The sequence below is a fragment of the Artemia sp. Qi Xiang Cuo genome, chromosome 14 (genome assembly GCF_049724085.1).
Source record: "Artemia sp. Qi Xiang Cuo chromosome 14, ASM4972408v1, whole genome shotgun sequence".
Taxonomy (NCBI): Eukaryota; Metazoa; Arthropoda; class Branchiopoda; order Anostraca; family Artemiidae; genus Artemia; species Artemia sp. Qi Xiang Cuo.
Genome location: NC_142807.1, coordinates 60,937,837 through 60,961,333, shown reverse-complemented (window position 1 = coordinate 60,961,333; position 23,497 = coordinate 60,937,837). Strand labels below are relative to the sequence as shown.

General features: G+C 35.4%; 1 protein-coding gene across 1 annotated transcript in view; it reads right to left on the bottom strand.

The window, feature by feature from the left end:
- LOC148944715 (protein Wnt-4-like) overlaps positions 1-23,497 on the bottom strand; it is a 245,132-nt gene that overhangs the window by 41,784 nt on the left and 179,851 nt on the right. Inside the window, 1 exon segment of the mRNA XM_089100463.1 lies at positions 18,615-18,755. Within this exon segment, the coding sequence (XP_088956589.1) occupies positions 18,615-18,755 (141 nt within the window).

The following is a 23,497-nucleotide window of genomic DNA, read 5'->3' as shown; positions in this document are numbered from 1 at the left end:
TTTTTAATTAATACTCTAAATGCTCGTGTTTTATTACAAAGGTGCTTTAATATTGATACTTAAAATGATAGTTGACTGTTTCTATGCCCTAGTCCCTGGAGACATCTTAAAGACAAATTTACCGGGAGCGGCGAGAGTTCTCGTGAAACTTATTCTATTCAGGTTGTGATAAACGGGTTAGATGATATAGCTGTCTTATTGTTTTTCCACTAGTTTTTTCCAAATAAATTATTTGAAAGAGTTAGTGTCTGAACCACTATTAGTTGTGTTTATCATAGGGTCATCAATAGCTACGATCTATGTTAGTGGCATTCTCTTCAGCATTTTTGAAGAAAAGAAAAGTTTCAAGCACCTGAATGCACTGTAATAATCCAGATAGTCCATTTTATGGAAAAACTGGATAAAAAACTCTCAATATAGACGAGTATTGCTGTCCCTTTTTTTCCGTTTTCTCAAAAGAAAAAAAACTGAAGGTTTTTCTTCTTTTCTTTTTCCGTTTGTTTTTCACGCTATGAACAAAGACTGCTCAGAAAAAAAGAGAAGAAAGTACTCTGTGGGACGAGTTCCCATTTTATATAGAAGGCACCATTTGTGTTTTAGCGGGTTTTTAGGAGGGGGGCTGGAAGGTTGAGAAGAGTGGAAGTGCTGCGCAAAGCCGGAAATCAGCACCGACTAAGTAAAATCAAAGTTGATAGATGGTATTAGATCCGACATTTCATGTTGGAGAATTTAAAGATGCGGAAAACCACGCGGGAGGTGCTCCCAAGCGGATTGGCCAGTATTTTGAATTTGAAAAGCTTGTTGATATGAGCGCGAGGGACGCGAAGCGTCGCGACCTGCAAATTTTTGGAAAATGACACTTTTTATACAAAATTGACACTATTTTGCTTCCCAAAGTGGCACCAAAAACCGGCTGAGTGGCAACCCTGGCTACTACCCGTTTCCCTTGCGGTAAAAGCGTCATTCTCTTACTTGAATAGCCAATTCTCTTACTTAGAATTAATAAAAAAAAATTCCACAAAATAAGTCTTTCAAAGAAAAGTAAAGAACTCTATTAAACAAAAAATAAGCAAAAATAAAATCAAATGAAACCCAAAACGAACAGAAATTACAATAAATAACCGAGTCAAACTCGAAACGAGCAGAAATTTGGGCTCAAAACCCACTATGCCTTCCCAAGGCCAGAACAAAATTTGCACTTTACTGAAAAAAATACAAATGAATGTGCACTGTCAGTTTAATATACATGTACTGATACTTAGTAATCAAAATGTTAATATTATTTGATTTATTAAATTTAAAATAAGTAAAAACATTTAAATTTTTGATGCTGATGCTGATTTGTGGTAGTTTCACGCTTGGTAGATTATTTGCTTTTATTTTTGCTCATTTTTTGTTTAATGGAGTTCTTTACTTTTTTTTGAAAAACTTATTTTGTGGAAAAGTTTTTTTAATTAATTTTTGTTCGTTTTATATTGACATAGTCTTTTTAGGGAAAAAGAAAATATTACTTTAAATCTTTTCTTTTTTTAAGACTTTATAGTTTGGCCTGCTATTTGTATGCTGAAGAAGAATTTTCAGCAATTTTTAACAAGACACACCCTTTTAGAAATTTGGACACAAATAGTAGTGTTTAATTTAGTTTCATACCTCCTCTAGTTGACCTGAAATGGAAAACTTGATACCATTCGCAAAAAAATCTGTTTACTTTCTTTGATAGCTTGGATAAACTTACGCTATTTTGATTTGGTAAAATTTTAAGAACAGAAGTAGCCCCAAAAGTTTGAACATAATACCCTCTTGGGATATTGCTGAGATGCCTTATGGAGAATTAACATTAACACAGTGCATTTTGATTTAATCTTAAGGCAATATTTAGTTTTCAAACATAATGGGCAAATGGGAGGGGGGGAAGGGTAGGGGGATTAGTTGCCCTCCAATCACTTTCGACTATTAAACTGGGCATCAACCCTTACTATTTTCAATTGAAAGAGCCCTTTTCGAAGTTCCCACGACAACTCCTTTGATACGAAGTGCCCTGGTCTAAAAAAAACAAAACAAAAAAAAAAAACATCATACCCACATCGATCTTTACTATAAAAGGTTGTCATCCTTTAAGACCTAATTTCCTGAACTTTCTACTACATTAAACAAAATGGCTATCTCAAAATTTCGATTGGATGTGTTTTGGGAAATGGTAGGCGTGAGAGGGGCGTTAGTTGCTCCCCAATCACTTCCACACATTTCCAATCAAATGAGCCCTTTTGAAGTTTCTACAACAACACTTTCAATATAAACTTTATATGCTCCCAGGATACAGCTTACAACCCTTGCCCTGAGGGCTGGGGGGTGTCATTCTCAAAGACCTAATTTCCAGAACTTCTACTACGTTGAACAAAATGGCTATCTGAAAATTTTGATTGGGTGTGTTTGGACGAATGGTGGGCGTGAGAGGGGGGTTAGTTACCCTCCAATCACTTTTGACTATTAAAAAGGTCACTAGCCCTCTCAATTTCCAATTAAATGAGCCCCTTTTGAAGTTTTACGACAACTCTATCTATAAAAACCTTATATGGCTCCAGGTTATAACTTAAAACCTTTGTCCTGGGCTCTGCGGGGTTTGTCATCCTTAAATACATAATTTCCAGAACTTTCCACTACATTGAACAAAATGGCTATCTCTAAACTTTGATTGAGGTTTTTGGGGAAATGGTGGGCGTGAGAGGGGGGTTAATTACTCTCCACTCACTTTCGACTATTGAAAAGGGCAATTTCAATTTCCACTCAAATGAGCCCTTTTCGAAATTTCAACAACAACTTGCAATGTAAACCTTATATACCCCCAGGGCGTAACTTACAACCCTTGCACTGAGGGCTGTGAGGGCGTTATCATCCTAAAAGACCTAATTTCAAGAACTTTCAACTACGTTGAACAAAATAGATATCTCAAAATATTGATTTAATGTGTTTGGGAAAATGGTGGTCGTGAGAGGGGCGTTAGTCGCTCTCCAATCACTTTCAACTATTAAAAAAGGCACTAGCCCTTTCAATTTCCAATTGAATGAGTCCTTTTGAAGTGTCTACGACAACGCTTTCAATAAAAACATTATATGCCCCCAAGGCATAACTTACAGCCCTTTGCCATCTCCGAATTTTTATTGGATGTGTTTGGGGAAATGGTGGGCGTGGAAAGGGTGTTAGTTGCCTTTCAATCACTTTCGACTATTGAAAAGGGCACTAGCCGTTTCAATGTCCAATCAAATGAGTCGTTTTTGAAGTTTCTATGATAACACTTTTTATAAAAACCTTATATGCCCCTAGAGCATAAATTAAAACCCTTGCCCTGAGGGTTGTAGGGGTTTGTCATCTTAAAGACCTAATTTCTAGAACTCAAAACTACGTTGAATAAAAAGGCTATCTCAAAATTTTGATTGGATGTGTTTGGGGGAAAATGTGGGCGTGAGAGGGGGGTTAGTTGCCCTCTAATCACTTTCGACTATGAAAAATGGCACTAGCCCTTTCAATTTCCAATTGAATGAGCCCTTTTTGAAGTTTCTACGACAACGCGGTTCTATAAAAACCTGATATGCCCCCAGGGCATAACTTAAAACCCTTGCCCCGAGGGTTGTGGGGGAGTGTCCTCCTGAAAAACATATTTTCTATCCGGAAATCAACTACCCTGAACAAAATGGCTATCTCAAAATTTTGATTGGATGTGTTTGGGCGAATGATGGGCATGGGGGAAGGGGGGCTAGTTGCCCTCCAATCATTTTCGACTTTTAAAAAGGGAACTAACTCTTTGAAATTCCATTCGATCGAACCTGTTTTGAAATTTTTTACGAAGACGTCTTCTACAAAAACCTTACATGCCCCCAGGGCATAATTTACAACTCTTGCCCTGAAGGTTGTGGGGGAGTGTCCCGCTCAAAAACCTAATTTATATCTGGAATTCAACTACGCTGAACAAAATGGCTCTCTCAAAATTTTGATTGGATGTGTTTCGGGAAGTGGGTGGCGTGGAACGGGTGTTGGTTTCCTTTCAATCACTTTCAACTATTAAAAAGGGAACAAGCCACTCCAATTTCCAATCGAATGAGCCCTTTTCGAAGTTTCTACGACAATACTTTCTATAAAAACCTTATATTTCCCCGGGGCATAATTTGCAACCCTGGCCCTGAGGGGTGGGGGGGGGTGCCCGGGGAGGGAGAGAAAAAAAATAATACAGTGTGCCAACATCGTTCTTTACTTAGGCAGAGCAAACGCGCTGCCTATGATAATAAATGGGAGAACAGAATTCAAAGATAAGTGAGAATTGGATTAAGGATTGGTTGTTATAGCGCGGTCATTTAGGGAGCAGGGCTTATGTACTACTACTGAATATTATCTTCACTAATTTATATCTGGAAATCAACTACGCTGAACAAAATGGCTATCTCAAAATTTTGATTGGATGTGTTTTGGGAAAAAGGGTGGCGTGGAACGGGTGTTGGTTTCCTTTCAATCACTTTCAACTATTAAAAAGGGAACTAGCCACTCCAATTTCCAATCGAATGAGCCCTTTTCGAAGTTTCTACGACAATACTTTCTATAAAAACCTTATATTTCCCCAGTGCATAACTTACAACCCTTGCCTTGAGGTGTTGGGGGGGGGGGGGTGTGACCGGGTATGGAGAGAACAAAAAATAATACAGTGTGCCAACATCATTCTTTACTTAGGCAGCGCGATCGCGCTGCCTATGATAATAAATGGGAGAACAGAATTCAAAGATAAGTGAGAATTGGATTAAGGATTGGTTGTTATAGCGCGGTCATTTAGGGAGCAGGGCTTATGTACTACTACTGAATATTATCTTCACTACAAACAAGAGTATGACTACTGCCCGTTTCTCTAACGGCAAAAGTATAGGATAAGGCCTATTGCGTATTTGGCACTTTACTAAAAGGAACTATTTTAGAAATATTTTCTTTTGTTCTTATTACAACATTGAAAATGAAATGAAAATTGCAGCGAAACAGGCCAGGATTTACCAATAGGCTCACTAGCCCCTGCAGCTTTCACTATTCCCGAAATTTTGGGGATTTCCCCGATAATCGTGCAAAAACGGAGCGGCAAAAAGCTTGGACCTCAAGGCGTCAAAGCTTTAAATCCGGCCTGGGTGAAAAGAAATCTTGAGCTAGTGAGGTTTCAGCAAATAATATCATTATACATCCAATATTCAGTTTAATTTATTAGTTCTTACCAAAACTGTTCATTTATCTTGTAATAAAAGAAATATTTTGAAAAACTTGAAACTTTGGCAATCAAAAACGAACAGAGATTAATTTAAAAAAAAAATTCCGAAAAAAAAGTTTCCTAAACAAAAGTAAAAGCCTTATTAAATTTAAGATCAGAAGAAATAGAAACCTTCAGTAACTCAAAATAAAAACAACCAGAATTTACTATTAAAGAATAAAAGCCAAAACGAAAAGAAATTAAATAAACAATCATAGCAAAAAAAAGATACAACAGGTTCTAATAAAAATGAATAAATAAATCTTAAAACGAGTAAAACTTACGTTGAATATGCAAATCAAACTTAAAACGAAAAAAAATATATTGCTATTGAGGCATAAATGAAACACAAAACGAAAAGAAATTGAATAAACAATCATAGCAAACAAACAAACAATAGTTACTAATATAAATGAGTAAATAATCTTAAAACGAATGAAACTTAAATTGAATATGCAAATCCATGTTGAAACGAACAAAAATCTCTACAAAGAAAAGTTTGGGTTTTGCCTCCTTCTCTCACTGTAAAAGTATAATACCTACTACGCCATTGGTGCTTTACAGAAAACTACATGTCTCTTGAATATTCTTGGAAAGTACAAATAAAATCAAACTTAATGTTTGATATAATGCTATTAATTGTTGAAAGATAATCAGTTCAATTCCCTAACAATTTCCTAGAAATTCAAAATATATGCCTAGGCCTAAGTAAAGAACGATTTGGGCACAATGTACTATTTTTTTTTTCGTGGTCTTAGACCAGGGCACTTCGTATCGAAGGAGTTGTCGTAGAAATTTTGAAAAGGGTTCATTCGATTGGAAATTGGAGTGGCTAGTGCACTTTTAATAGTCAAAAGTAATTGGAGGGCAACTATCTCTCCCTCCCCCCCACGTCCATCATTCCCCGAAAAACATCCAATAAAAATTTTGGGATAGCCATTTTGTTCAGCCTAGTCGATTTCCAGATAGAAAATATTTTTTTGAGGAGGACACTCCCCCACAACCCTCAGGGCAAGGATTTTAAGTTATGCCCTGGGGGCATATAAGAATGATGTTGGCACAATGTATTATTTATTATTTTTTCCCTTTAGACCAGGGTACTTCGTATCGAATAAATTGTCGTAGAAACATCAAAAAGAGCTCATTCGATTGGAAATTAGAGTGGTTTGTGCCCTTTTTAATAATCGAAAGTGATTGGAAGGCAACTAACACCCCTTCCACGCCCACAATTTCCCGAAACACATCCAATCAAAATTTTGAGCTAGCCATTTTGTTCAGCGTAGTTGATTTCCAGATAGAAATTATGTTTTTGAGGAGGACACTCCCCCACAGACTTCAGGGCAAGGGTTGTAAGTTATGCCCTGGGGGCATATAAGTTTTTTATAAAAGGCGTTGTCTTAAAAACTTCAAAAAAGGCTCATTCGATTAGAAGTTCAAAGGGCTAGTGCCCTTCTTAATAGTCAAAAGTGATTGAAGGGCAACTAACCCCCCTCTCCCGCTCACCTTTTCCCCAAACATATCCAATCAAAATTTTGAGATAAAAATTTTATTCAATGTGTCTTGAATATTCTTGGAAAGTACAAATAAAATCAAACTTAATGTTTCATATAATGCTATTAATTGTTGAAAGATCATCAGTTCAATTCCCTAACGATTTCCTAGAAATTCAAAATAGATGCCTAAGTAGATTTCCTAGATATCAATAAGAGATAATTGTATATTCGACACGAGGCCAGCGTTAAATGATTCCAAATAAACTTACTTTCAGAGCTAGGACATTTTCATTGTGCATCATTAAATAATTTAGTAGGTTAGAAAAAAAAGAATTTCCACGTTTCCTTCGCAAAATACTGAAAATTTTGCAAACTTTTCAGGAAATTTTTCTCTCGTTTCTAAATTTTTATATTAGAAAGCAGTTTCAATTTTATACATCTTGATGTTGCCTTGGTAAAATATATTGTTTTACATTAAAAAAATGTAAGAGCAGTACTGTTGCTTTGCAACAAGAGTAATTGTTGCGCTGCATCGTAACAGCACTATGGAACCAAATGACAGTGCTTAGTTCCTTGAACTTCTTGATCGATGACCATCATGGCGGCATGTTTTTATTTCAGCTCACTTTTTATATATTAATACACGGCAATTATGAAAGAATTCGTGAAAGGCGAAAACTACGATTTTTCATCTCACATTGCATCATTAATCAAATGTGTACAAAATTTGAAAGTTTTGAGTATGGTGTAGATCTTAATGAAGATAACCGGTGGTATAGCTATTAGCAGACAATTACATAAACCGTTTGGTTTATTATTATCCGTACACTAAAGATTAGAGTTAGATATGCCCTAACGAAAATTATTGCTAAAAAAAACAATGAAATTTAACCTCCGGAAATCCAATTAATCTTATGCTGTTCTTGTAAATAATTCTTTAAACGCCCAATTTTTGTTTAAGAAGATTTTTTGTGTGATTTGCCTCAGGTAATGGATAATTAAAGCTGTTAATTTGAATATAACAGTCTTTAAATGTTCATTCTGAAGCCGTGAGATCCAAAATGGGATCTTTCACGTATAGTATGCTTGAAGGCACTGTGTCACAAAAAGTAATTAAATAAAAAAACAAGTTTTTTAAACTGAAAGTAAGGAGCGACATTAAAACTTAAAACGAACAGAAATTATTCCGTATATGAAAGGGGCTGTCCCCTCCTCAGCGTCTCGCTCTTTACGCTAAAGTTTTTTAATGTTTTAAAAAATAGAGTTGTGAGAAAGAGTCAAACTTTAGCGTAAAAAGCAAGGCGATGAGAAGGGGACAGTCCCTTTCATATATGGAATAATTTCTGTTCGTTTTAAGTTTTAATGTCGCTCCTTACTTTCAGTTTAAAAAACTTGCTTTTTTTATTTAATTTTTGAACGTTTTTTAATAAATACAGGTTTTGATCTTGGCTCACCGTACATGAATAATTAAAACAAAATTTTCATATGAATTTACTTTTATTTAGTTAAATGGCTTTCTCGGAACTTGTTTAATTTTATTTACGAACGTTTTTATTGGTAATAAATATACGTAACTTACGAATTAACTTACGTAACGAACTTCTATATTCATATATTTTTAAAAAGTTTATTATGGGGTTCACCCCCTATTCAATACCTTGCTCTTTAAGTAAAAGTTCGAATTTTGTTCCAATTCTTTAAAAATGACCGCTTAATCGCAAAGGCCGCCAATTAGAATATATAGCTCTTATGAAAGTACTAAAAATCTTTGCCTTAAAGAGCGAGGTATTGACTAGGGGGTGAACCCAATCATATATGTAATATTTTCTGTTCGTTTAAAGTTTCGATGTTGCTACTATTGCATTTGAAATACTTGTTTTTTTATATTAAATTTCTGATCTTTTTTTAAATAATGCTGGGAAGTCCGGCGTCCCCTTCATAGAATTGTCCCTTCCCCCATGAAAACTTCCTTAATGGAAATATCCTCCCACATAACCCCCGACCCCACCCCCCCCTACCAGGAAAAATCTCCCCTGAAAACGTCTGTATACTTCCCAATAACCAATACTATATGTTAACATTGGGTAAAGCTCATAACTTTCAGCCCTCCCCCCGGGAACTTCGGGGGATTAAGTCATCCTAAAAGACATACTTATTATATTTTCGTACATGCTGAACAAAATGGCTATCTCAAAATTTTGATCAGGTGACTGGGGAAAAAATGAGCGTGGCAGGGGACCTAGTTGCCCTCCATTTTTTTTGGTCACTTAAAAAGGGCACTAGAACTTTTAATTTCCATTCCAATGTGCCTTCCCACGATATTCTAGGACAACTGGGTCAATACAATCACCCCTGGAAAAAAAAAACAAAAAAAACAACAAATAAACACGCACCCATGATCTTTCTTCTGGCAAAAAATGCAAAATTCCACATTTTTGTACATAGGAGCTTGAAACCTCTACAGTAGGGTTCTCTGATACGCTGAATATGATGGTGTGATTTTCATTAAGGTTCTATAACTTTTAGGGGGTCTTTCCTCCTTTTTTCGAAAATCAGCCAAATTTTATCAAAAGCCATTTTTTTTGGTCACTTAAAAAGGGCACTAGAACTTTTAATTTCCATTCCAATGTGCCTTCCCACGATATTCTAGGACAACTGGGTCAATACAATCACCCCTGGAAAAAAAAAACAAAAAAAAAAACAAATAAACACGCACCCATGATCTTTCTTCTGGCAAAAAATGCAAAATTCCACATTTTGGTACATAGGAGCTTGGAACCTCTACAGTAGGGTTCTCTGATACGCTGAATATGATGGTGTGATTTTCATTAAGGTTCTATAACTTTTAGGGGGTCTTTCCTCCTTTTTTCGAAAATCAGCCAAATTTTCTCAGGCGCCTAACTTTTGATGGGTAGAATTAAACTTGATGAAACTTATATATTTGAAATCAGCATTAAAATTTGATTCTTTTGATGTATATATTTGTATCAAAATACCGTTTTCTATAGTTTTGGTTACCATTGAGCCGGGTCGCTCCTTACTTACAGTTCGTTACCACGAACTGTTTGATGAAATTCAACTACTTTTCATGTTGTCCTTTTTAACATTACGTGCCTTTATGTTTACTGCAGTTAAAAATAAGCGTAATATGTTAGTTATGTGCAAGACAAAGACACTTGTTGTGTTTTATTTTAAGCGCTTTGTAGGTATAAATAATATTAAAGACTTTTATGTTCAGTACTATGCTTAGTGTCGTTAAACATGTGTTATGTCTAGCTTGTATTTAGCGTTTGCTGTGCCTCAGTTATGTATGAGACGTAGGCAGTTGTTATTAATTAATTCATTTTATAACCCATCAAACATAAAAGACATGACGATGGACTGTAATAAAAAGAAAGAAAATGAAAAAAAGCCTTAATATCTATGTTTAGATAAAACAAGTTATGTATTATGTTTAATGCTTGTTAATCATAAATAATATTTATCATTTTTGTGTTCAGGGTAATGTTTGGTGACGTTAAACATATGCTATATTTAGTGCTTGTTATGTCCTAGTTATATGCAAAACGTAGCCACTTGTTTTGTGCAATGCGTATTGCTTGTTATGTCTAGATAATATTTAGTGTTTTTATGTTCAGTGCTAAGCTTAGTGTCGCTAAGAAAGTTATATCTAGTTTATCTTTAGGCTAGAAAGGCTTTAGTTGGCACAGCGCAAAACTTGATCGAAATAGGAGCCAAAAACCTTATCCCACAAGAAGGTAGAAAAAGAGTGGGGCATTTAAGTTTAGCTTTAAAATGAAATTGTGATATTTTATGTTAATACTTTTCAGGGCCGTACCCAGGATTTTTTTCTCGGGGGTGTTTTACTCAAGGATTTTTTTTCGGGGGAAGGGGATTTACACAAAAACAAAAATACAAAACGTGTAAAAAAATTGTTTATATACATTTTTGTTACGTTTTTAGGAGTCAGACAAACCTTCTCGGGGCAGAGGGTTCAAACCCCCTGGGTACGGTCTTGATACTTTTACCATTTAAATCTGTTAAAAAATTTGAAAAAGCACGCAAACCCCAGGACCTCTTCGTTCCCAACAAATAGTGGCCGTGGTGTGACCCAGAGACGTATCTAGCAATTTAGGGGGGATGGCAATGATAAAAAATTCCTGGGGTTGGCAATAATAAAAAAAAAACAAATTTCGTTTGATAGTTAGAATAAGAAGTTCCCATAAATTCAAGAAAATTTAAAATCTGGGGGATGGATCTTGGGCCCTGAGGCCTCCAGTCTGGGTACGTTTCTGAAAATTTAAGACCAGACGTCTTCCCTGAAGAGTGTAAAATTTCAAAAAAGTTTCTTTTCGACTGAAAGTAAGGAGCAATAGTTAAAATGAACAGAAATATACCGTATATAGAGTTGGTTTTCCCTCCTAAATACCTTGCTCTTCACGCTAAAGTTTGTCTTTTTGAACGACTTAAACAACGACTCCTGAAACACAAAGGCCGTTTAATTTGAATAATTAATTAATTATTCAAATTAATTTGAATACAATTTATTTGATTAATTTGAATAAGATACTTGTTAATTACGTTTTTTAACATTTTACGTTTTACGTTTTTACATTTTACGTTTTTAACATTTTACGTTTTTTAGCATTTTACATTTTTACATTTTAAGTTTTTACGTTTTACGTTAATTAACAAGTAAGATACTTGTTAAAATACGTTTAATTAATTTGAATAAGATACTTGTTAAAATACTAAAAAATCAAGCGTGAAGTATTTAGTAGGGGGAAACCAACCGCATATACGGAATAATTTCTGTTTGTTTTAAGATTTAATCTTGCTCCTTGGTTTCAGTTGAAAAAACTTGCTTTTTGATTTAATTAATCCTAAAACAAATAACAAGGTTAAAATTAAAATGAATATAGATTACTATACACAGAAGTTTGCTTACTCTCCCCTCCAGCAGCAAACCTTCTAAAATAGGTTTCGTCATTGTCATTAGCCCTTAATTGAAAACAAGATAGCCTATATTTTAAACGGAATTTATATCATTATCCTAACTTCACTTCAGCTAAAATCAATTCCAATCGATACCTACTTGGTGCAATCGAAAGATTAAGAATAGTTGCAGAAAGGTTTTTATAACCCCGGTGATTTTGCTACTCCCCCCCCCCCAAAAAAAAAAATTTCGTGACGGAAATATTGCAATGTGTAACAATAATGTGTTTTGTTTTACCTATGAAACATTTAATTTTATGACGAGTCTACAGCCTATTTTCAACGTATTTTCCAGTATGAAAAAAAAACAAAGTTCAAAAACATTATTTAGTAAATAGTACCAGCCCACCAATAGAGGAGGTTATCTATTGATCAGTTGGTCTATCTTAGCATTTTGGAGAGACCCCGGGTAGCCTACTAGTCTTTCCCTTTCACTTAGAAAAGTCAAGTAACTTGTAAAGTATCGGCTTAGTTTGCCACCGAAAATCATGTTAGGCAGCCAAGGAATAAAGACCAAATAACGAAAAGGCAGGGGCGAATCCAGGATTTTTTTAAGGGCGGGCGCAAAATAGGTTGATCACAATAAACTTGCGTTAGGATCAAGTTTATATAACGCAAACTTGCATTAATTAAGTAAATTACACTGCTTTAGACTACGTTAGGGGGGCACCCCTCACCCCCTGGATCAACTACTGCGAAAAGGACTTTAGAATGGTTACAGGTGGGAAGGAGGCATTTTTTAGCCAAACTTTTATTTGTAGGAATTTCTGTTCGTCTTGGTTTCTTTTCTGTAAAATTACTTTCCCAATTGTTTCTTTAAGTTCGATTTCTGTAAATGTTTCGTACATATATTTTCTAGGCTACTTACAATTAAAATTTCAATAAAAACCTCTTCTAAAACAAACTATTAAAAAAAATTCCATCAACTATTTTGAAAACAATATCCATGAACATAAGTGAAGCTTTGAACAGGACAACGTGCAGTGGTTAAAGATACGATCCTTTCCGCTTAACATAAACTTTTGAAATATTGTTAGCAATCATCCTTGTGTTTGTGTAGTGGAAGTAATCTTGACTACCGATCGTGGGTAGTCAGGTTCAATCCCACACGGTGCAAAGGAAGCGTAAATAGTATTATTAAGTATAATAATTTTTCAATATAAGAACATAATTTTTTTTAATGCGTAATATTATTATAATTAAAACTTCAAATAGTGATCTTGTACCCTTTGTTTAAATGCAAACTATGTTTTGTTAATTACAAAAGGCATTATATATCAAGACTTCCTTTTAAATGAGAAAATAAAAAAACATAGATAATTTCGGAGACCACACTGATTTTCCATGACGATAAATAAAAAGTTTTATTTATCATAAAGATATTTCATAAATACTTTTATTTATGAAAAAAAGTATAGAAGGGAGAAAAGAGTATAATACAAGCTAGTGAAAAACGTAGACTACAATACAAATATGTCGGTCAAGACCTCCGCTTGACCGTCCTCAGTGCACGATAATAAAATAAAAAATGCTGATAAAAATACAAAGATAATATAAAAAACAAAACCTTAAAACAAACACATAAACTAAAATATCAAGACCCTCTCAAAGTAACGGTGAAAGGGTAACTGAATAAAATAACAATACTGAACGGCAATTCAATTTTTAAATTTATGCAGGGCATTTTATACGTTCCTTGTCTTATCTGCTAAAGTTCTTACGTCCCTCGTTGATTTATAAAACTGAAAATCTGCAAAAAGGATGAGCATAAGGTTGTAAGCCAAAACGAAGGATTATGAGAAGGATTAAGCCCCATATCCCCTCGTTTCAAAAGTAGATTTTTTGTCTTTTCCTTTTCGTTGCTAGAGTGTCATACTGAAATGTGTCGAATATACTAAATACCTAAAAAAGGAACTCGAGATCCATATCTCCGCGGAACTCATATTTCATAACTGTCACCATTATTGTTTATTACTGGAAAAAACATGATTTATATCATGGGTCTTACTCTTTCGTGATTCCTTTGTGAGTCTTTGCTTCTCAACTCTTTTTTTCTTACTATTCATATATCTTCTTTTTTCCGCTAAGCATGCCATATCAATTTGTCGTACTATATCATCTAGTCATTTTTTCCCGCTTTGATTGAAAGATCACCTTATTCCCGCTTTGTCTGATGTTGCTCCACAAAAAGTTAATTGAAAAAGCCAAAAATCACTCCTTTTGTTTCAGCCCATTTCACGTCCTATTTTTGGTCAGATATGAAGTAATTTGTTTGATAAGGGGCTACAATTCGTTGGAAAAAACTTAAATTGGACAATGACTTTCAACATATCAAACCATTCATGCATTTATTAATCAATAACGGGTTTTGTTTTAGTTTGGATTTGCAGGGAGGTAAAACCCAGTGAAAATATACAAGGGATGCCAACTCTCTAAGCATGAGAATCAAGAGGCTGTCTCAGTTAAATTGTCACTGAAGTAAATTGAAACGCCAAAAATCACTTATTTGTTTCAGCTTATTCCATCAGTGGCGGATCCAAGGAAGGGCCGAGGCGGGCGCACGCCCCCTAGCGTAGTCTAAAGTAGTGTAGTTTACTTAATTAACGCAAGTTCGCGTAATTAAACTTGTTCCTAACGCAAGTTTATCGGATCAACCTATTTTGCCCCCTCCCCCTAAAACAAATGATGGATACGCCCCTGCATTCCATGTCCTATTTCTGATCAGATATGAAGTAAGTTGTTAGATAAGGGGCTACAATTCGTTGAAAAAAAACCTAGCTTCGTTTTAGTTTGAATTTACTGGGAGGTAGAATCTAGTGAAAACATACTAGGGATATCAGCTCTCTAAGCATGAGAATCAAGAGGCGGGCTCTGCTAAAGGGTCACAGAATTCAATTGAAAAGCCAAAATTCACTTTTTTGTTTCAGCCCATTCCGAGTCCTGTTTTTGTTCAGATATAAAGCAATTTGTAAAATAAGGGGCTATATAATTCGGGGCTATATAAATAAGGGGCTATTCGTTGCAAATAGCTTAAATTAGAGAATGCCTTTCAACATATCAAACCATTCACACATTAATTAATTCATAACGGGTTTTGTTTTAGTTTGAATTTGCTGGGAGCAAGGCTGTATCCAGGTGGGTGGGTTAGGGGGTTAGAACCCCCCGAAATGTTTGTCCAACTCGTAAAAACGTAACAAGAATTAATATAAACAAATTTTTGATGTGTTTTTTAAAGTTTTGTTTTGTAAAACTCCCCCCGAAACAAATCCTAGATAAGTTCTTGGCTGGGAGGTAAAACCTGGTGGAAATCTGCTAGGAATGTCAACTCTCTAAGCATGAGAATCAAGAGGTGGTCACAGTTAAAGGGTCACAGAAGTCAATTGAAAAGCCAAAAATCACTTATTTGTTTCAGCCTATTCCAAGTCCTATTTTTGATAAGATTTAAAGTAATTTGTTAGGTAAACGGCTACAATTTGTTGGAAAAAGTGGAATTGGAGAGTGACTTTCAATATATCGACCCATTCATGTATTGAATAATTAACGGGTTTTGTATTTGTTAAAATTTGCAGGGGGTAAAGATTTGTATAAATTTACTAGGGACACAAACTCTCTAAAAAGGGGTCCCATATTTTTCGCTCGCTTTTCTCCAGTTTTTTAGACCATACTTTAGTACATATTCTATAGTCGCAGTTTGTTTAGGAAATTGGTCGTCAGTTTTGGAGGTCTTCTCTAGGTCCGCTACCCCCCTCCCTCTATTTTTTCTGACATCTGACATTAAATTCCACTTTTTTATATTCTTACACTCATATTAATGTACTTAACAGATGAGAAGATTGTCGCAGTTGTAATTTTGTGTAACTTTCCCCCCCCCTCCTTAGTTTTTGTGGCCTAAAACCGCTACTGTCTTTAATCATGAGAATCAAGAGGCGGTTTCAGTTAAAGGGTTATAGAAGCCAATTGAAAAAGCCAAAACTCAGCAATTTGTTCTAAAATTGTTCAGATGATTTTCGGCATACCCAACCGTGCATGCATGTTATATAATAGCCTAACAGTTCCTCACTTACTTTCCCTTGCTCCTATTTGGTCTTTTTTTAATTGTGTTATGAAATAGCAAAGTTCACCGCCTTATTTTAAATGTCAAAAGTATTCGCTGGCACTGCCAACACGGACAATTACCTCTTTTCTATAGAGAAAGTATTCACTGGTTAACCAAGCTGGGGTTACTGAGAGGTATATTTGTGATTTTTTTACTGATTGCCAGAAGTTTTCACATCTTTGGTCATTTTTATTTGTCCCTTGTTCGTAGTTGTCAAAGTGTATTTTTTTTCTGTTGTTTCTTTTTTTGTTTTTCTTGATTTTTACTCTGTCTTTTTCTGGGCTCTGCCCAGATTTGTGTGATGGGTTATAAATAAAATGATGAGGATGATGATGATTAATTAGTTAATTTAGCAAAGCATTTTGAACTTATTTCATTAGCTTGAACTTGTTAGCGGTGTAAGACCTGGTAGAAATGTGCAAGGTATTCAAACTCTTTAAGCATGAGAGTCGATTGCCAGTCCAGTATAATGGCCATACAAATCGATTGGAAAAGCCAAAAATAGAAACCAAGCCCTATTTTGGTCAGAAATGAAACAATCATAAACAAGCGGGTACAATTGATTGAATAGAGTTAAACTAATTGATTACAGATTGGGAACATGGATACCAAGTTGAAATTTAAAAAAACATGCTTGAGATATTAAACCACTTGATTAGTTCAAATTAACGGAGTAACTCTGACAGAGACCGTAACTCTGCCGGAGTAACTCTGGCAGAGACAGTAACTCTGGCAGAGTGCCAATGTAAGGGAACTCATCGTTAATAAGAGCAATTTCTTCATAGAAGCCAGAGGAGCTGTACAGTCTGTTAATAATTAAATACTGATTCACAGGGCCGGATAAAGGGTGGTTGGGCCCAATCGAGCACTGCGTCTGCAAGGGCCCATTGTTACCATAAAAAAAGAAATTCAAAGCAAATTGTTTTTGATGATAAGGGATAAATTACGAGTTATTCAAATAATCAAAAATACGTATATTTTTAGTTTGCATTGCTGGATAAGATTTATTAATGTATTTATTATTGTATAATATATACTTTATAATATAGAAAACTGATATCTATAAAAGTTCCTGCCAAATTTATTGAATTTATTCAGGGTTGTCTTATATTAAAGAGATTTTGCACTACGTATGTGAACTATTTTACGTACGTAAACTAGTATACATGTACATTTCATTTAAATATTTAATATATAGAGAGGGCACTGAAAAAATAAATCCAGTTGCACCCCACACCTGCCAAATCCGGTCCTGCTAGTTCATAGTAGATAACAATGAGTAAAAAGTAACCCTCTGTGTACCCTCAGTGAGTAAAAAGTAACCAGTGAGTAACCCTCAGTAACCCTCAATGAGTAACAAGTAACCAGTGAGTAACCCTCAGTAACCCTCAGTGAGTAAAAAGTAACCCTCTTCAATAATAACCGAAAGTTTAGGAAATTGAACATTAAAAACAAGTTATGTATCCCATAAATCCACTTTCTATAATCCAAATGTAAAATATATTTAGCTTAAATATACTTTCATAAGTTGAAGTGGAAGTTTGAAAGACAATTCGTTTCATTGATTTGTCTTTAAAAAGTGCCAGTGGACCAGACTGGATTGGGGTTTGCCCAAAATAGGATTATAACACGAATTAAGGTATATCTAATGTTAATTGGAGTCTCAAAAAGTCGCATTCCTGCTGTCCAGGCCACTAAATATTTTAAGAGTTGATAAACGGGCGAAATTACAAACACTATACAAAAAAATATTTTTCGAAATATCGGGTATTGATAGATCTCCCCCCCCCCCTAATCGCTGCCACTGGAAGCAACGGCTTCTTCAACCGTCTTAGATAATATTAACCTAAAAGAAAAGTTTTCCTGATGGAAGAAAAGAGTAACGTTAGTTACGGTAGTATGGTATACCAAAATTCCGCTTTTTTAACAAGTGGCTGATCTAGAGGGTGGAGTGGGGGAGGGGATGGAGGCAAAGTTGCATCCAGGAATTTTGTTCGATGGGAGGTATATTTAGGGGGTGGAGAATTACAAAAAATTAAGGTGGTGTTCAAGCACGGTGACGCCCCCTAGATGCGGCTTTGGATGGAGGTATGAAGTAGAAAACAAATTTTCAGGCCTTTGCTGCAGTGAAGCTTAGATTGTTAATGGTATTTGTGTTCAATCATGCTATTACTGAATGAACAAGAAATTAAATTTAGTTGCTATTTATTAAATGGTGGGAAAAACCGCATTATGTCAAAGGTATCAAATAAGTTGCAAGGATTTTATAATGATTACAAATACGGTGACCATTCGTTTTGAAAGAACTAGAGTAGTTCTAGATTTAAGGGCCCTGCCCTGTTGTCAGGATATTCCGAAATGTGTCCTGCTCATCTACGGAATTTACGGGAATTTATAATTACTTAATTTACCTAAAATTAATTGATTACGTAAATACGTAGTTAAAGTAGAGCATGCAGTCAGTTTGTGTAACTCCAAATATAAATTTATCTTTTTCCGGATTATATTTAATTAACTTTAACGATAGTTTGTGTTCTACTATTTGGCAAACTATCTGAATTTCCAATAATATAATAAACTAAGGAATTGGTCTTTTTTCAAAGATAGAATGGAGCGAAAGGACAAAGGACAAAAAAAAAAGAAGACATCACTCACTACTTATTAGCACTATTGCGGTGACTATGGCATGACGGTGACGGCCCATGAAAGCTTTCGAATAACTAAGAGCTTTTGAGATTTTTAAAATAAGAATTTGTACCTGGACTGCGTGCTCATATCTCTGCTTTAGAATGCTTCCAACTTCATTGAAAGGTGGTAGAGTCCTCCAACATGTCTTCATCTCACAAGACCCAGAAACACCGTGGCATCGGCATTGCATTCTCATAAGATTCGAAATTGCCTGGGGAGAAAAACGGAAATGAATTTGTTGCTATGGATTTCAGCAATATGTGTCGCTAACAAAGATCGTATAAAAAGCAATAATAATAAAGCACTGTTAATGGAGTCTTGGAGAATGATTTTTTTAAATTAAATGAAATCAAGTATGGAATGAGAAATCTGTATTTTAATCGATGCGACTGTGATTACAGAATCTTTTTTTGTACTTCTGTATGTGCCTGTGGGTAGGACGCTTGACCTGAAATCTTTATCCGTGAGGACGGGAAGTTGGATTCCTGGTGCGACTGGTTTTGAACATTGAACAGGGGTCAGTGGCGTGACTCAGTAAGCTCAGTCAGAGTCTACCCAACTCTAAATGGGTGCCTGGAGAAACCTGGGGAAGGGAAACAGGAAGGGTGTGCGAAAGCACAGGACGGCTGGCCCCCAGCCCCCCATTGCTCTTCCTGTCTGAATGACCATGAAATAGAGATCAACAGTGTAGGTAGGAACTGTAAAGTCCGAAGCTGTATTATTTTCTCTCTTTTTCTTTTATAGGCCTCTACGCAGAAGAGGAGAGAAGATGTTCCTAAAGAGCAATCAAGGGGCTGGGTGTTTGAGTGTATGTCGTATTAAGGGGTTCAATAGATTTTCCAAATTTTTATGGGGTACTAGTCAGTTATAGAGCCTATGTTATAGCGCCTATTTATAAAGAGCAACCCGGCCCTTTAGTAATCGAAACTCTGAAAAACGGAATTTTGAGACCAATAGGTACATCAAAAGAATTAATTTTTATGCTGAAAAACGGAATTTTGAGACCAATAGGTACATCAAAAGAATTAATTTTTATGCTGATTTTAAATATATAAGTTTCATCAAGTTTAGCCTTGCCCATAAAAAGTTACTAAAAGTCATAGAACTTTAATGAAAACCACACCATCAGATTAAGCGTATCAGAGAACCCTACTATTGAAGTTTCAAGCTCCTATCTGCAAAAATGTGGAATTTTGTATTTTTTGCCCGAAGAAAGATCACGGTTGCATGTTTTTTTTTTTTTTTTTTTTTTTTTCCTAGGGGTGATAGTATCGACCCAGTGGTCCTAGAATATCACGGGAGGGCTCATTCGAATGGAAATTAAAAGTTCTAGTGCTCTTTTCAAGTGACCAAAAATGGAGGGGAATTAGGCCCCCTCCCACGCTCACTTTTTTCCCAAAGTAACCCGATAAAAATTTTGAGATAGCCATTTTGTTCAGCATGGTCGAAAAATACAATAACTATGTCTTTGAAAATGACTTAATTCCCCACAGTCCCTGGGGAAAGGTGTGCAAATTATGAACTTTGCCCGAAGTTTACCTATAGTATTAGTAATTGGGAAGTATACAGAAGTTTTCGGGGAGGATTTTTTTCTGGTAGTTGGGGAGGGGGTGTTGGGGGTTACGTGGGAGGATCTTTCCGTGAAGGAAGTTCTCATGAAGGAGGAAACATTGCTATGAAGGGGGTGCCGGATTTCCCAGCATTATTTAAAAAAACGATCAGAAATTAAATAAAAAAAACAAGTTTTTCAACTGAAAGTAAGGAGCAACATCAAAACTTAAAGCGAACAAAAATCATTACGTATAAAATTGGGTTCACCCCTAGTCATTACCTCGCTTTTTATGCTAAAGCTTTTTTTACTTTCATCAGAGTTATTTATTCTAATTCACGGCCCTTGTGATTAAGGGGCTATTCTTAAAGAATTGGAACAAAAGCCATTTAGTCAAAAAAAAAGTAAAATTGATATGCATGCTGGAGAAACATTTTCAGCAATTTTTAACAACATACACCCTTTCAAAAATCTGGACACAAATAGTAGTGTTTAATTTAGTTTCATACCTCCTCTAGCTGGCCTGAAATGAAAAACTTGATAACATTCGCAAAAAAATATGTTTACTTTCTTTGATAGTTTGGATACACTTACGCTATTTTGATTTGGTTAAATATTAAGAGCAGAAGTAGCCCCGAAAGTTTGAACATAATACCTTCAGTCGTTCTTGGGATGCAGCTGAGATGTCTTATTGGAAATTAGCATTAAAACAGTGCAATTTGATTTAATCTTAAGGCAAAATTTCGTTTTAAGCATAATGGGCAAATGGAAGGGTGGGCGTGGGAGGGGGATTACCTTCCAATCACTTTAGACTATTGAAAAGGGCATTAGCCCTTTCTATTTTCAATGAAATGAGCCCTTTTTGAACTTCCTGCGACAACTCCTTCGATACGAAGTGCCATGGTCTAAAAAAAAAAAAAATAATAATAATAATACATTGTACCCACATCGATCTTTACTATAAAAATGTCAAGCCTTTCAATCACTTTTGACTATTAAAAAGGGCACTAGTCCTTTCATTTTTTAATTGAGTGATCCCTTTTTAAGTTTCTTCGACAGAGATCTTTATAAACACCATATATGCTTCCAGATTATAAATTACTTCCCTTGCCCTGAGGGCTTTGAAGGGGTTTTCTTCCTAAAGGATCTAATTTCCAGAAATTTCAACTCAGTTGAACTAAACGGCTGTCTCAAAATTTTGATTGGATGTGTTTGGGGAAATGGTGGGCACGAGAGGGGCGTTAGTTGCTCTCCAATCACTTTCAACTATTTAAAAAGGCACTAGCCCTTTCAATTTCCAATGGAATGAGCCCTTTTGAAGTTTCTACGACAAAGTTATCAATAAAAACCTTATATGACCCCAGGGCATAACTTACAAACCTTATTCTGAGGGTTGTGGGGGGGGGGGTTGTCGTCCTCAAAGACCTATTTTCCAGGACTTTCAACTACGTTGAACAAAATGGCTAACTCAAAATTTTGATTGGATGTATTTGGGGAAAAAGTGGGCGTGAGAGGGGGGTTAGCTACCCTCCAATCACTTTCGACTATTAAAAAGGGTACTAGCCCTTTGAATTTCCAATCGAATTAGCCTTTTTTGAAGTTTCTACGACATTTCTTTCTATAGAAACCTTATACACCCCCAGGGCATAACTTACAACCCTTGCCTTGATGGCTGTGGGGGAGTGACCTCAAAAACTTCATTTCTATCTGGTAATCAACTACGCTGAACAAAATTGCTATCTCAAAATTTTGATTGAATGTTTTTGGGGAAATGGTGAGCGTTTGAAGGGGTGTTAATTGCCTTCAAATCACTTTCGACTATTATAAAGGGCACTAGCCACTCCAATTTCCAATCGAATAAGCCCTTTTCGAAGTTTCTAGAACAACTCCTTCGATACGAAGTGTCCTGGTCTAAAGAAAAAAAATAACAAATAATATATTGTGCCAACGTCGTTCTTTACTGAGGCAGCGCGACTGCGCTGCCTATGATACTTAAGAAAAAATATATTTCTTCTTTAAGTACAATTTTATTTCATATAATTGATAATGTCAGTAGCTTTCAGCAAATCATAAATTTGAGCATAGTCATGTGATTTTATGCAACGCATAGTTAACGTCTCCAAAGAGGCAAAAATCTAGCCTGAAGCGTCTATATGTTTCCAACAATCATAAGGAAGTATACCCTGTCTAATCTCTTATTTTGTTCCGGAAGCCTGAAGTCAACCGTGTATTTCTCATCAAATCGACTACATGTAGTTAGAAAAAAATTTTTAAGTTGACGAAGTTTACACGTAGTTTAGTAAGTATATCCTGCGTTCTCATGGTTTTGGGATCAAGTTGAAGGATTCGGAATTTTCTTCTGGGAGTTTGCGTAAGGTATTTTTCTTTGGTACTCCCAAAATTACATTCACGACAGCATGTTTCTCTTTTTTTAAGCCTCTTGACCTGCAGTCTCTTTGCCCAACCAACAATTTTGACAGTTTTCAGATTTTTGGCAAATTCTGACATTTATGACCACAGTTTATAGAATTATCCAGTAAGTTTATCGCAGATCATTTCTGGTCTTCAGTCTCGCCGCGAACAAAAAGCTCCTCCCACTTGTTTGTGCAGTTATGTATCAGTGTGTTTGCGTCAATCATTGAGAAATAGTTACCAAATGCATTATTCGTAATAGCGGGTATTCCACTTATTTCCGATTGTTTTGCGTCCAAGAGAAATCTGACTTGTCTACCCGTGAAAAGATCTAATGCCGCTTATGTTTCTACGTTCTTCGGAGCACTTGCACCTCGGTCCGGGTTTTTATAATGGGTGAGATAGGGAATGATCATACTGGATAATTCTATAAATTGTGTTTATGACAAACAATCTGATCAAAAAATAAAAAACAAAAAGAAAATAAAAAAAAGATAAGAAAATAAATAAATATTCAAGCTGGTGAGTTGTAACGTTGATTCATTAATGGTCCAGTGTAAAAGTTTCTGGAGATGTCTGGAACTCTTCATTTTATATATGAGAGAGCATTGATCCTTTTAACCTTTCATTTACCCTTATTATGCTACTTGACCCTCAAATAAAAAAGAAAGCTTTCCAATGATTAGTCCCAGAGAAATTGGAGTACCTTTCATTTCTCTCTTTCTTTGTTCTTTGAGATTAACGAGCAATTCTCTAAGTAGAAAAAAGAGGAGTAAAGAGTTTCTTTTATTTCAAAAGCGATAATAAATACAGCAAGATCCCTTTTCCCTTTTGTCTATTTAGAAAAATAGGGAGTTCTGTTCCCTAAAAGAACAAATATGGATAAGACCAATTGCATAAAAAACTGTTAGATGTGATTTTATTTTGAAGCCCTTTATTGAAGATCATTATTTTTGCTTCCATGCTTCGTAGAAATGACATGTTATCCTCTG